The sequence below is a fragment of the Haemorhous mexicanus genome, chromosome 14 (assembly GCF_027477595.1).
Source record: "Haemorhous mexicanus isolate bHaeMex1 chromosome 14, bHaeMex1.pri, whole genome shotgun sequence".
Classification (NCBI taxonomy): Eukaryota; Metazoa; Chordata; class Aves; order Passeriformes; family Fringillidae; genus Haemorhous; species Haemorhous mexicanus.
The window spans coordinates 7,521,965-7,536,602 of NC_082354.1; the positions used below are offsets into that span (position 1 = coordinate 7,521,965).

General features: G+C 41.6%; 1 protein-coding gene across 3 annotated transcripts in view; it reads left to right on the forward strand.

Moving 5' to 3' along the window:
- Positions 1-5,010: 5,010 nt before the first annotated feature.
- The window catches only part of FMR1 (fragile X messenger ribonucleoprotein 1), a 29,958-nt gene continuing 20,330 nt past the window's right edge, over positions 5,011-14,638 (forward strand). The window contains exons 1-3 of one of the 3 annotated variants that reach the window (XM_059858943.1): positions 5,011-5,301; positions 13,390-13,442; positions 14,298-14,391. In XM_059858943.1, coding sequence (XP_059714926.1) covers positions 5,251-5,301; positions 13,390-13,442; positions 14,298-14,391 — 198 coding nt within the window. In that variant the 5' untranslated portion in view covers positions 5,011-5,250. The remainder of the gene's footprint in view (positions 5,302-13,389; positions 13,443-14,297; positions 14,392-14,638) is intronic. The other 2 variants (XM_059858942.1, XM_059858944.1) reach the window with 2 other exon arrangements.

Below are 14,638 nucleotides of genomic sequence, written 5' to 3' on the forward strand. Positions count from 1 at the left end.
CTCATACTAGAAGTCCCTAACCTGAACTGAGGGCTGCTGTGTGACCCAGCACACACTGCACAGAGGGCAGTGGTTAACCACCATGGGGGTGGTTATGGATGTGTCCAACCATGGGACAACAGCAGAACATTTATCTTGTGTTGCATTCTAACCAGTCTTAGCCCAAGTTTTCTGAGGGTTTTTTTTCTATTTAAATTTATTCATTTTCAAGATATACATGATTCAGAGATATTCAAGATACACATAATTCATTTTCACTTTCATCTCATGTTATTTGGTCAGTGATTAAAAAAAAATTAGCTGAGTAAAGCAACATGCAGTTTTCCATATGAATGTGAGTGCTGTCTGTCAAAAAGGACTGTTTACAATACCAATATGCTTCTGCAGAGGAAATAACATGCTGGTTTAATATAATGATAAATGCATTTGTGGAGTTACAAGAGAAGTGGGTGGAAACTCATGAGTGGGAGCCGAAACTAAATAATTAAGCAGCAAAATGCTACATAGTACTCTTTCAAATTCACTGACATGCAAAAAAAGGAAATTTGCTACTGAGAGCTGTGGACCAACGTGATATACAGCCATAGTTCTGGAAGAATGCAGATATTATTCCAACAAATAACATAACATGACGCAAACAACAAAGAGATTACCCACTAACACAATTATTTCACAGGTGAGTTGAATGAAAATGTTGGTTTTGGAATAAGCAAACTGAGCTAGAGCTTGATAGTTTAATAGGTAGTATTTCAAAACCACAGATTTTTAGAAAATTATATATGTGTAAGCTAAAAATTTTGATAACCTCCTGAAGTTCAGATTCCAGTGTTTACTTCTTTGACTCTTCTCTGTGAAACTGGGAGGCTTCTGTCCTGCAGGAACAAAGTAGTCTTAAATCCCTCAGCCTTGTTTCCATATTCAGGTCAGGAAGACACAGTATACTGGAGAAACTAAAAACCACTCGTGGAAACATATATCTACACTAAAGTAGAATCTGTGGTAAAAATGAACTTAGGATGGCACTCTACTCCCTGGCTACTATGCAGAAAACTACATATTCAGAGGCAGAGGTGAACTAATGACTTACAAAAGAAACAGAGAAACAATTAAGTTTCATTGAAGGTCAGCTTAAATAATTAAGACAGAAAATCAATAGACTAGTTGGCTCTTCTCACTAATATATTTTTACAAGGTTAAAGATTACCCACCATCCTATTACATGTAATGAAGGATTTTTTGTTTTAATCATTTTGCAATATTCAGGTTTGTCTTTTTGCAATTGTTCTGCTTTTTTTGTCCCTCCATCTGAGCACTACCCCACAGAGTATTTTATTAGCATTCCCAGAGAAAGTTCACATTAGCTATTCAAAGAACTGAATGAACAGGCATCATATAATCTGATTTCTTGTCCACACACAGTAACATTTCAAATCCTCCCTAGTTTAGTTCAGCTTGTCTTCAAACTCTGGGAATACCCACTGCTCTACACCCTGATTGGGATATCTGTCACTTCTGTGTATCACTTCAGTCAAGGGCAAGCTAATAAAACTGCAATATTTTGGTTATATGTAACCTTCAGCTATTATTGATTATTCATAAAGCAATGCCTAAGAAGTTTTTTATTTTTGTATCTCTATTAACTGTAACAGTTTCTTCCAAGTGCTGATCTGTTTATTATAACATCACCATTTCAGTGAGGTTATAGAAAAGCCTTTATTGAGGATATCATGCAAATTAGCAAGAAAAGAACATCTGACCATTTTTATCAGAGTGTAATAGTCTTCTGCCCCCTGACACTTTTGGCTGCAGCTTTAAACTGACAAGACAACAGTCTGAATTGTTTAGTCTCATTGAAATAACTCATAATCCTATGTATCCCACATGAATGCAAAGTCCCTTTGTCTCAGCATCACAGTGTCAGAAACGAGTTACATATATTGTGACTACCAGTCTTAAATGGAAATATGGAGGTCTAAGTATCACCTGTATGGCATGCTACAGATCATAATGGAGGGGACAAGGAGTCAGCCAGGATAGGCTGCCATGGGAAGTAATGCACAAGGAAAACCACCCCATAGGAATTTGAAAAGCTGAGTTAAAATCTCTACGAATCTTGTCAAGACTGAAACCCAAAATAGGTAAGTAAGGAAGATGGTATAAAATTCCATTAAGAGACTCTGATCGTTAATTGGATTATCATCTTTTTAAAAGAATGTTTCATGAGTAACTCTTATCTGTCGTCCCTGGCCATCCCTTTAGGTAAATCTCTCCACGTGAGGATAATACTCAGTAGTTCCTGTCACTCTTAGCCCAGTGTCTACAGGAGGAGTCTTTCACTGAGCAGGGTGTTGGTAAGGCTCTGACGGTTGCTGCTGCTCTGAAAGGTAGGCACCAATGGCTACATTTTAAATTCTTAACTCCCTCAATGTATGGAATCAAGGCTGGCATTTTCTGGTGAAGGTCTATGAACAGCCGGAACATCTAAGATACAAATCCTCAGAAAAAAGTATTAGTTAAATTGATACCAATGATCAAGGATCACATCCTCTGATATGACCAAGGAGTGTCCCTCACCTGAGCTTTCTGTCCTTCAACTTTCCTGAGGAGATGGGAAGGGACCTTTTTCTTACATTCTCTATAAATATTTAAGAAGCCATTTGAGTGAATCAATTAGTGAATAAAAGCCAAAGTTGTTTTATTTTGCCTTTTAATTATTTGGATGATGAAAAGAGGTATTTCAAATCACAAGGACCACAAATCAAGTCAGCAGATCAGCTGCAAGCACTGTGCAGATCTGAGTAAGAAATAGAAGTACTGGGTTTCTACTCTGTCCTCAGGACCAGACCCAGAACTTGGGACAGGTCAGTAGAGACTAGGAAATATGGGCATCATCACTCCTGGCGACTGTTGAAATGTTGAGTTGAACCCTTTATATGGTTTCCAATTAAAAAAAAAAAACAAAAAACAAAACAAAAAAAAAACCAAAACAAAACAAAAACAAACATGAACAAGTCTTAACAGTGATCTATTGTATCTAAATTCCTTCATGAAGACTCTTTAAGATCTAATCTGTCTGGTGGGGTTTTTCCATACAAGAAAACTTGTCATTGCTCCTCCGCCCCTCATTTTAAATATTTTTTTTTCTTCAGTTCCTCTTGGACCCTCTGCAGGGTCCAAGAGGAACTGAAGAAAACTGATTAACCCCAAGCAGGGTTAATCCTGTGACTGCTTGTCTAATGAGTGCAAAGGGTAGAATTTCACCACGACACATGCAGGGAGAGCATCACACACATATTCAGAGAAATCACAACCACAGTAATACATTGTGATTTTTGAGCACAAAGGGGCAGCAGTTGGGATTTTTTTCCTTCTCTGATACTTTGCATTTATGTTAGAAAACATGAAGATGTTAACGTTTGTGCAGGTCTAATGTAAGGCTGAATAAGAAGCTTTTGTGTCAGTGCATTCCTAAGTGGTAGATGTTTCAACATAGTGGAGCTCTTTATTCACCACCAGGCTCTACAGTGGACTGTATGTGCAGTATCACATTGAAATGTCCATGAGGGTTTAAGTGCAGCTGAAGGATCAGTCGGTGATATTGGAGATCTTTCCCAACATTATGGAATCTACAGTCCTAAAATATTAGTATGTGTTACAGAGAACTTGTGTGTCGAACAAAGGAACTGCTACAGGGCGAGGCAGAGGAATCATCCCTTCAGCTCAGCTCATCTGGTACCAGACCCTTGGGAGCTGTTCAGGTGTTCAGCAGAACCCCTGAAGGAGCAGGACTATTCCTACCGCAGAGTCAAGATTCACAGAATCACAGACTGCCCTCAGCTGGAAGGGACTCACAAGGATCATCAAACTCCTGGCCCTGCACAGGACAGCCCCTAAAATCCCACCCTGTGCCTGAGCGTTGTACAAACACTTCTTGAGCTCTGGCAGCCTTAGGGCTGTGACCACTACCCTGCAGAGCCTATTCAGTGCTCGACCATCCTCTGGGTGCAGAACCTGTTCCTGATATCCAACCTGGGCCTCCCCTGACGCAGCCTCAGGCCGTTCCCCCAGAGAGCAGTGTCTGTCTCTCACGAGGAGGCTGCAGGCTGCGATGGGGTCTCCCTGCAGCCTCCTGCAGGCTGAACAGACTAAGTGCTCTCAGTTGCTACTCACAAGGCTTCCCTTCAAGGGCCTTCACCATGTTTGTAGCCTCCTTTGGACAGGCGCTTTAGCGCTTTCTTATACTGTGGCGCCAAAAACTAATCAAAGAACTCAAAGTGTGTGCTCAATTCACATTTATTGTTAACACCTGGCCATGGCCAGGCAGGCAGAGCCCACTGCACGGCAGAGCCTTCTCCCCCCAACAGGGCAGCCCCTCAGGGACCGAGCCCGAACCCCACAGGCCCCGCCGCCATGTCCCCCTCCATCCCAGCAGCCCCCGCGCAGCTCGGACCGTCATTCTCTTCGTCTCGCCCCGGGCCCCGCAAGGCCATCGCTCCCCGAGGCCGTTACTCGGCGCCGTTTCAGGCCTGAGCACCGCCCGCACCGCTCCCGCCTGAGCGCGGCCCGGGCCGAGCCGGGCACACGGACACGGGGCCGCGGCCCCACACGAACACACACCCCCCGCCATACGGGCCTGGCTGAGAGTGCCGCGCGCCCCGACCAGCGCCGCTCAGGCTGCGCGATCTGATTGGCCAGCAGTGGCGGTCACTCAGGCGCGCGGCGCGGCTCCGCGCGACCCTATTGGCCACCAGGGCGGTCACTCCAGCGCGCAACGGGCGGGGTGGGGGGGAGGGAGGCGGGACCTCGGCCCCGCAACTGCCGGGTTCGCGCGCGCCCCACGCCACTGCGGCTGCGCGCGCGCGGGGCCGTTACAGAGGCGGCGGCGGTGGCGGGTGGGCGAGCGAGCGGCGCGCGCCGGCCCCGGGCCCGCTCCCGCCCCGCCCCTCCCGCGGTCACGTGACACGGGCCCCGAGCGCTCGCGTGCGAACCGGGCGCCCTGCGCGCGCCCTCCGCGCGCCGCCCGCCGCCGTTTCGGTTTCATTTCCGGCGGCCCCGGGCCCAGAGCGGCGGCGCCGAGCGGAGCCCCCGGCGCTGCCCCCCGCTCCCGCCCAGGGTGGCCACACCCCCGGGCTCGGCGTGAACCGAGCGCCCCCGCCCCGCACACACACACCGCTCCTCCCCCGCCTGCGCCGGCACAGAGAAAGGGAAGGGAGGCGGCGCCGGGCCCGGGTCTCCCGCACCGCGCACAACATGGAGGAGCTGGTGGTGGAGGTGCGGGGCTCCAACGGGGCCTTCTACAAGGTACCGGGTGCTCGCGGCCGGGCCGGGCCCCTGGGGAGGGAGCGGGCACGGCAACGGGAGGAGGAGGAGGAGGAGGCGGCGGCGGCTCCTCCTCCTCCCCGCGCTGAGGGAGAGCCGAGGCCCTGGGGCAGGAAGGAGGAGGGCGAAGCAGGCAGGGGTGGAGGCCGCGGCGGGTCCCTCGCGGTGGCCGCGGAGAGCGAGCCGGGGGCCGCCGGGGCTGAGCGGACTCGAGGCCCGATGAGGAGGGAGAGCAGGGAGGCCTCGGGCCTTCCTCCTTTGTGGGAAGGGGCGCCCGGGGCCGCCTTGTCCCGGCGCTGAGCGAGGATCAGCCCTGGGATGGGGCATTAATTGCTAAATCCTCAGCTTTTGTCGCTACTTAAGGAAAGTCTCTCTCGCCGTCCGGGTTTCCAGGAGAGCTGCACTGCATGAGCACGGCCTGCAAGGCGGGGAGAAGGGGGGCCCTCGTTAATACACATTCCTGATGAAATGCTGTGGTGGATTCTTGCTCCTAATGCCATGGCAGGGGAAGCTGCCTGATACTGAAGACAGCGTTGCTTGGCCAGATATATCTGTGCTGAGTCTCTGAATACATATAGATATCAAATGTGCTTCTTCGCACTGAAATTATTTAGTGGCATTGCATGTTTGTTTCCAAGCCCTTGTGCTTAATAAAGCCAGCCCTGAGCCTTGAACATGTGAGCGCTGAATATGTTTTATTAATACCGTGTAGTATTGTGTGGCTTTGCATGAGTTGGGTTGTATTAATCAGCTTATTAATAGGGTATAATTCGTAGTTTTATAGAAAATAAAATTTGGGTAAGGTTGGTTTGGGCCTACTCTCATTGACCTGTTATCAACATACCAGGAACAGCCATGGATCAGTTCCTGCCAGTTTCCCATGGTTTAAATGATCCTAGGACTTTAAAAATTGGGCCTAGTTATAGTGCAACATCCAATATTTATGTTAGCAATGAAGGACCGGGTAGAGTTTCACACTCACGTGTTCCTGTGGTAAGCCAGGTAGATATCCAAATGATGTAGTTCCAAACTTCTGAGTTTTTCTAAGAAAAAAACATCTCTTAAAAGCTTATTTTTAAAATACATGTGCTAGTATGCTAGTATCCCATTCTGAAAATAATTTAAAAAAAAAAAGTGTGTGATACAAATCAGTGGTAAATAAGCTCCTATGAGCTCACAGTGCTGTAGTCAAAGTTGTAGATCTGTAAATTGCTTCCTAGAATTAAATAATCTAGCACTTTAAAAAATCAGTTTTAGGTTTTTAAAGGTACAGTATTTGGTCAGAAAGAAGCAGAAGGATTAAATACATTGAACATTAGAACTTTTAATGAGGCTTTTATCAAATTATAGTAGTTACAGAATGATGTGAAGGAGATGATGGTAATAATGACATGGTACATTGTTTAGTGACAAATATTGAATAAACCTGGGAGAATTGAAAGCTTCTGAAACTTTTATTGTTTATGTTCGAGTTTGACACTATGGGGCCCTTTACCCCTTGTGTGTAGGTGAAAGCTTAATTTGAGCATGTGTTCATGGAAGCTTGTTCATGATTTAGTGTATCCAGGTTCTAACACAGACATTGCCCCAAGCAGTATAGTTATGTTTGTCCTTAACTTTTAGAAATTTTGACAGGATTTTTTTGTTTCTTCTTTATTACTAACCAAACAGCTTTGGCTGAAGGGAAAAATGGGTGTATGGATTTATCTGTTTTTACCTGAATTACCCCTTGAGATGGAGCATCATGCTTAAAATAAATGCAACTTTTTTTTTTTTTTTTATGGAATAAAAAAGTGGGAGTTGTTTTACACTCTCATGCAATAATGTTCAGTATAAACCAGCAATTTTCCTCTGGTTTCCCCTAATTTGAATTACTTGAATTCTAATTACAGATTTTTCTTTCATCATGATGTCTGACTATCACTCTGTTGTAAAGTAATATATCTAATTTTTTTCTTGTGAGTTTTATGCCCATCTTAGAGATGGGCAATTCAGTTGTGAAAAATTAATGTTGACCCAGCATAGCAAGAAGTGTGCAGTGGTGTCAAGTTAATTGCAGGATGATTTTATTTTTTTCGTTTTAGAAGTTTCGTTAAGCAGCCTCCTGAGCAGTGATTTACGGCAGTAATGTTTCAAACAAACCAAAAGCAAAATAATTCTTTTATTCAATCTCATGATTTACTGATAACAGGTGAAGGTTTATTTGGCTTTGAATATTTCTGAATTAATGAGAATATGTAAATTTTTTGGGAAAATACCTCTCCTGTTTCTAAGACATGGAAGGAGGAGGAGTATGAGGCTGCTGTGGTCAGGATGGGATGAAGTGGCTCAAGTAGGCACCCAGTTGTGGCTTCAGCTTTTCATCTCCTCCTTGTAGGTCTCTCTGAGGACCTGAACAATTTTGAGTGTACCCACCAGCATCTGGATCTTGACAGTACAAAACTGCCCACCTAAGCCCTGCTGAAAGTAACAAGCCAGTGTTTTCTGAGATATATCCAGAGGATTCATGTCCCACACAAGATATAGGAGATGGTTTGAGGATGCCTTCATAGCCAGCTGTAAGATTTGAATTAAAATTTCATCCTGGTCAGGTGCACTGGAATACTGGAGTGTGTTGATGTGACTGACTGCTGTAGTGCAGGCTAGTTCTTTCTGAATGGAATTAAAAGGCTGCTTAGTGCATACTTTGTGCTCTCATGATTTTCTTTACTCCTTGCCCAAGATGAATGATTCCATGGAAAGCACAGTGCAGTAAATGGGCATGATTCAGGGATAATTGACAGTCTGGTACCTAGAGATGCTTAGTCATGACTTGCTATGTGGTTGGGCCCAGAATCCTTGGAAAGAAAATGCTAGATTTCCTTACTTATTTTATGAAGACTGGTCCAACAACCACCAGGACTGTGAATCCAAGGGGGGGAAACTGCCTTTTTGCACTCACAGCCAGATAACTAAATCTTGAAGGTGTGCAGTATTAGGACCTATCTTCTTGTGCCTTTTCTTGTGCAGGAGTAGTAAGTTGGGTTTTGAAGTTCTTATTCACAGAAGACTAACAAACAGCTTTTGCTTCGTCTTTTTGGGATTAGCTTTAGATATTTCTCTCTAAGAGGGGACATGCTGAATGCCTTTCCAACATGGGATTGATTTTTCTTTTTGAGTTTGGGAGTGATTCTCTCGTGTCCTCTGCTAAAGATGGAAAGCATCCTGTTTATGAGGCCGTCCGTTTTGTGATGGTGTTTGTTGTTAATATCTATATGTTGTCTATAACACAATTTTTGACACTTCTTGCTCTATAACCTTGTGAAACTCTTCCACATTTTATCCCAATAGTTTTAGCACCTTGCTGTTGTTTGCTTGGTTTTATAGATAACTTCATTGAAGCTACAGCTGATAAAATAATTCATCTTTCTTACTACTTTATTACTCTGGGTCTCACTATTAGCAACTGTTCCTGTGGCCCTCTGTATCCATTTTTTTTCTTTTGCTGTTCCATACAGACACCCTCAGCCAATATCTCCAGTCTCTTTGTACATTCATGAGCCTGTCTGCTCAGTCCTTCTGAGGATGACCGCCTGTGCACTTTCCCTTATCTGGTGACCATTTCTGTGACTATTTTTCTTCTCCCTATTCTGTTCCTTTGTATGTCCAGCCTTTCTCAGACTTGATTATACACCGAGTTCCCTTTTGACATTCTCCTTCCAACAGGTATGAAATGTTACAGAACGGTTACACTAACCATAGATGCACGTTTGTTATCAACATAGCCTTCTTCATGTTAAAAAGCGTATTTTCCCTACTTCCCCTTCTTACAGCTAATTATCCTCCTTTATTAAAATGGTTGACAATGCTCATATCTGATGATGTGAGCAGACTTTAAAAAAGCAAAATTTCACGGCAACAGAAGCCTTTATTTTTTCCTTTGAAGTGTCCATTTAGCATAAAAATAAAAATATGCTGGTGTTTCCAATGATTCTTATTTTTTTAACAAACAATTTGTAAAATTTAGACCATATATTCAGCATATAGCCATTCTTAGAATGTGGATGTTTATGTGTTTGAGAAAGGCCATGCTGTAAACTTTTTTACTTAATTATATCTGAAGCATGGAGAGAAATGAAATGGTTTATGTGACTCAGAGTCAAATTTGGTGTAGAAAACTTACCACATTTGATTTTTTTTTTCCCTGTTAGAGAAGAAGAATCAACCTTTGCCATTACAAAATGTGCTTCTGTTCAGAATTTTGTGTACTCTTTCTTGGTATTTCTGCTGTTAGCAATAATGGTATGTCAGCTCATCAGTCTTTCACTGTCCTGTTACCTCATTTTGCTTCTGTCCAGTTTCACTTTGTTTTTAAGGCATTTCATCTTTGTGTCCAAATTCATCAGAGCCACTGTTCTGTCCCTTCATGGGGGTGCATTTTAAGCTCATATATCTGCACCATTATGTTTGAATTTCCATGCCTACTTACACTCTATCTCAAAAAGGCTGATTAATGCTTATTGTATTTCTCATGAAACTCATGAGATTAGAGCCCCTTCTCTACCTTTACTGACATCTGGGGCTGGCTTGTCCTATGTCTGTTAATTTAGCTTATGGTGTTAAAGGCTTCATTTCTTTTTAACATTGTGTGTAATTTCACAAGTATTACAAAAACAAGGCTGTCAAACAGTTGGGATAAGTATTAATTTTGGTTTCCCAAAGGCATTGCTGCTTAAATATTAGGTTTTTTTAAGGAAAACTTAAAAATGTTTCAGACTTTTTCTGTTTGTACTTGAAAGGGTACAAATTGAAATATATAGTGCTGAAGAGTCCAAATACGTTTTTGTACTACAAATCTGTTAAAATATTCATATTGGAGGAAAATTGACATGATGCTGTGGTCCAGACAATGGTAAACTGATGTGATAAGTATCTGACATTTTTGTGTGACACAAGAAACTGAAAAACAAGGAAAACCCCCTTTCTCTGGACAGATAGGATTAGACAACCAAATATTAAGGACTGTATTAATAGTCATTAAAATATTTTGCATAGTGGTTTTAAGCATAAAGATTACAGAGAGGTGTACAGACATGTTTCATATATTGCATACTTGAAATTAGTTATTTGGCAAGGCATTGTTCACTTTGTAATTAATTATAAATTTATTCCAATGAACTCTTTTAATTTTGCGAGACTATTAATTAAAAGACAAACCTCAGTCTTATGACATCAGTGTTTTTGGCCAGACTGAAGGGAAAACCAGGTATTCATCTGTTTCTGTGGTTGACTCTTCTGAACTTGGTGTAAGCTGAAGAGGTTCAGATTTGTGATTTTCCCTGGCAGTGTGTGTATTGATGCTACCTGTGTAAGGTCAGTAGTTTAACCAGTGTTCCTGGTTCAGGTTCCCTCTGATTTCTGCATTGTGACCAAAGCAACGTGCAAGAACTGTTTAAGGAGAGCTGAAACAGGACAGTGAAGTTCATTCCTCTTTCAGCCAGCTGTGTCTCTCAAGTTTTGCTGTTTCCAGATAATACAATTGCTAAACAGTTTGAAGGTCCAGGCTAGTCTTAACTAGATGTATTTGTTTAACTTAGATTTATTTGTTGCACATCCTGGTTAACTTATTAATGGTACGTTTTAGCGTTATTACCTTTAATGAGGTGTACTGCTGTAGTCCCTAGGATTGTGCTCAAGGTGAGTTGGATGTTAGGAGCTCTCTTCTGTTTCTTTCTGGTTGTGTGATGTAGTCTTGCTCTTTGCTGCTGTGTTGTGAATTTTTCTGCCATTTTCTTTCACTTTTTTAGAGTGCTGATTAGGTCACCTTTTGGTGTTTTCATCACCACAGAGGTGATGACTTCTCCCAAAGTACCTTTTGTACGAGGAAAGGCGATTTTTTTTTGACATTTTATAAATATGAGAAAATTAGGTATGAACAGATTGTTTCTCAGGGCATGGGTTGTGTTACTCTTACCTGTTCTCCTGAAAGCTATTAATTATTGCTGGTATGATTTCTGTGGAATTTGCCTTGTAAAATAATCACTGCTTTTACATACTCGAGTACTACTATTAATCCTTGTCCAGTCTGTGGCACAAAGGAGCCATGCCTAGTATCTGGTAGTGATCACAGTGGTTTTCAGGTGCTAAAGGCATCCATTTCAGCTGCATCTGTAAGAATAAGTTGCACATTACTACCATTGGATGACATGTGGGTGAAGCCCTTGAAGGTGATATGTGTAATGTGAAATGAGTCAGGACTACCATTGTATTGTTCAAATGCATATCCAGTTCTAGAATCTTCTTACAGAATACAACACAATATGAAACATGAGCTAAATGTATCAATACTGATCACCTGAGAGCTCTGTTGCCTCTTCATGTAAATACCTTTTCTGTACTCCTATGAACATGATCTTGAGACATGGTCTTAAGTCTTCTTTGTACCATGTCATTGAAAAACATCAGCTGTGCTTGTAATCCCCTTTGAAGGAATATGGTATTTTGAAATTCATAATTATGCAAATACATTTGGAGACTTTTTTAAGTCTCCTTGGCTTGCTGGCAAAAATATTGTTCTTAAGAGTATTGAGAGGTGAGCAAGGTGTAAAATAATTTTTTGCTGTTGTCACTGTGGCTTTCCTTCGACTTCTAGCCACAGTGGCATTGGTTATGTTTCAGTTCTCAACTCGGATGGTTTCTTCCTTGTACTGAATGACTCTGGGTGATGACATTCACATGCATTACCACTTCATTTTAGCCAGTTCTTGGAGCTCTGTATTAGGTCAGGTGTTGCTCTTCTTTGCTACTAAGATACTGCTGCAACTCAGGAAATATTTTGGAATACTTCGTAAAGCAAAAATAGCAAAAGAATTTTTTAAAAACCATTTAGGTTCCATATAAGAGAGACTCTTACCCTCTTGTAAGGGATAAGATCTCTTCTTGTCTTGGAAACTTGCAAGGGCAAGAACAATAAAATGGAGAATAATAAAATGTTCATTAACTAATTCTTCTACAGAAGTGGTAGTTGCTGCTAAATTGTTTTCGATTTACTGAGAATTTTCTTATCTAGTAAGGTGGATCTCCATTAGCAGAAAAAAATCTCTATTCTTTCTTGCTCATGGGCTTTTATTTACCTACCTTGCAATGATACTATGTGTGGACTAATGTTAGTGGAATGCTCAGCACGTCAGCAACTTGTTTCAGAAGTTCATAGAGGTACTTCAAAAAATAAAGAATAAAACTCCCACGATCTTTTCATCCTTGGTTAACCTGTGACCTCCATTGTTTTAGGCTAAGAAAAATATTTTCATTGGTAAATCCCAAAGTTCTTTGAGTATGCTGGTCTTGCTGTTCTGTAGATGGGGAATGGGGGAAGCATTGGAGGCTTTAAGCTAAATATTGACAGATCCAAATCTGTTGAGTGCTTATGGCAGGAGGAGCCCTCGGTGCTGAATTCTGGTTCTGTCCTCTGCTTTGTCGTGGCATGGAGAGCACAACTGCTGTCCCTCCCCCAGGAAAAAAGGGAAGGCAGGCCCCAGGGCATTTATCCAAAGTTTGTGCTCTACACATTTAGTGTGATGAGGTAAATATGGGGAAGATAACTGCTGAAATTGATATAGATGAGTTTTGCTAGTGCAATGTTCAAATGTTCTTTGAGGTAAGGAAAGGAGAGACAGGACTTGGAGGTTTTGTGGGCTTTGGTTTCATTTGTTTTTTGAGGAATACTGATGTTTATTTCTACTCCAGTCCATACATAAAATGTGATTATAAAACGAAACTTTTAAAACTCTTGAACTATCTTGTCATTTCCTACTAACCTTTCCTGTTGCTTCTAAAAAGTAGAAGTAATGTCTTCATAGCTGAGGCATTCTGTTTGTGTATCAGTGTGCTGGCAGTCATGAATCCAAGGAGGTTATCAGCTTTCAGTATGTGTTTTATATAAGTCTATTGCAAAATTAAAAAGGCTGACTTTAAAACATACTTTCATTGTGAGATTCATCAATATTTGTGAAAAGGATGTGTTTTACAGGCTTAAAATTACTTTTAAAGTGTCCATAAGCATACCATAATTATACTTTGTTTCCTCCACAGGCATTTGTAAAGGATGTGCATGAAGATTCAATAACAGTTTCATTTGAAAACAAGTAAGTGTATTGCTGGTGTTGTACCTGTAAATGACAGAGTGTCAACCTTGCATTTGATTGACCTAAATATGGCTTAGTGTAGAGTAGTTTATATTAGATACTCTAAACTTGCTGCTGGCATGTTTTAAAATTATATTTAGTATCTACTATTTTGTGATATTTCTATATAAATGCTTTTAATGGTTTAAATACTTTCAAGTGCAAAACCATAGGAACATGGGTTTTGCTGGGAAGATAATCACATTGTTACTGAATTTATGTGATGACAAGCCATGTTTGGGTAAGTCAACAGTGTACCATTACTGACTTTCACATGTGAATGTCTGGCCTTAGTTTTAGAAGATTCCATTATTACAAAATTTGTTCTATAGATAAATGATGAATACCAGTTTTTTCATCTAGAAAATAAAATTATCCAGTCTCCATTAAAGAAACTGAAAATTCAAACTGTATTCAGACTGGATCCTGATCAAATTTTCATAACCTGTAGTAGAAGCAAAGAAAAAGAAGATACAGACCTGTTTTGAAGGAAGTGTCCAAATGTGTTATGGAATATTTTTTAATCTGTGTTTCTGGTATTGGGGTTAAAAACCATACCTGTAAATAGAGGAAGAGCTTCTACTAGAAGATTGAAAAGACTGCAGCGGGCATCAGGGTTTCATTTAAGATGCTTAGTGGTCATTTGGATGTGTTTTTTCTTATGACGTATAAATTGGATCACATTACCTTTAATACATATGTGCACAAAAGCTCCACGGAATTTGAAACTGTAAAATTAATGGATTAAAAATATTTGATTTTGTTTACAAATAGGATGAAAATATTTAGACCATTCACTGTGATTTTTGTTTGTAGCTGGCAACCAGAGAGACAAATCCCATTCCATGATGTGAGGTTCCCACCACCTGCAGGCTATAATAAAGACATAAATGAAAGCGATGAAGTAGAGGTGTGTATGCTCCATTAACAGCTCTTGTCTTGAGAAGTGAGAGAACTTGCTGAGAAAAATGGCAGCCTAGCCACTGGAAGGTTTGCTTCCATGTTAGGTGATGTCACCTCCTTTGATTCCAAGTCCTGCAGAAAGCACAGTGTCAGGCACATCACCAAACCCAGAGTCTGACAGTAATAAACCGTGTAAATTCCATGTACCGCAAAAGGCCGTGTAAAATGCCATGTGCCATGACCTCCATGCTGAG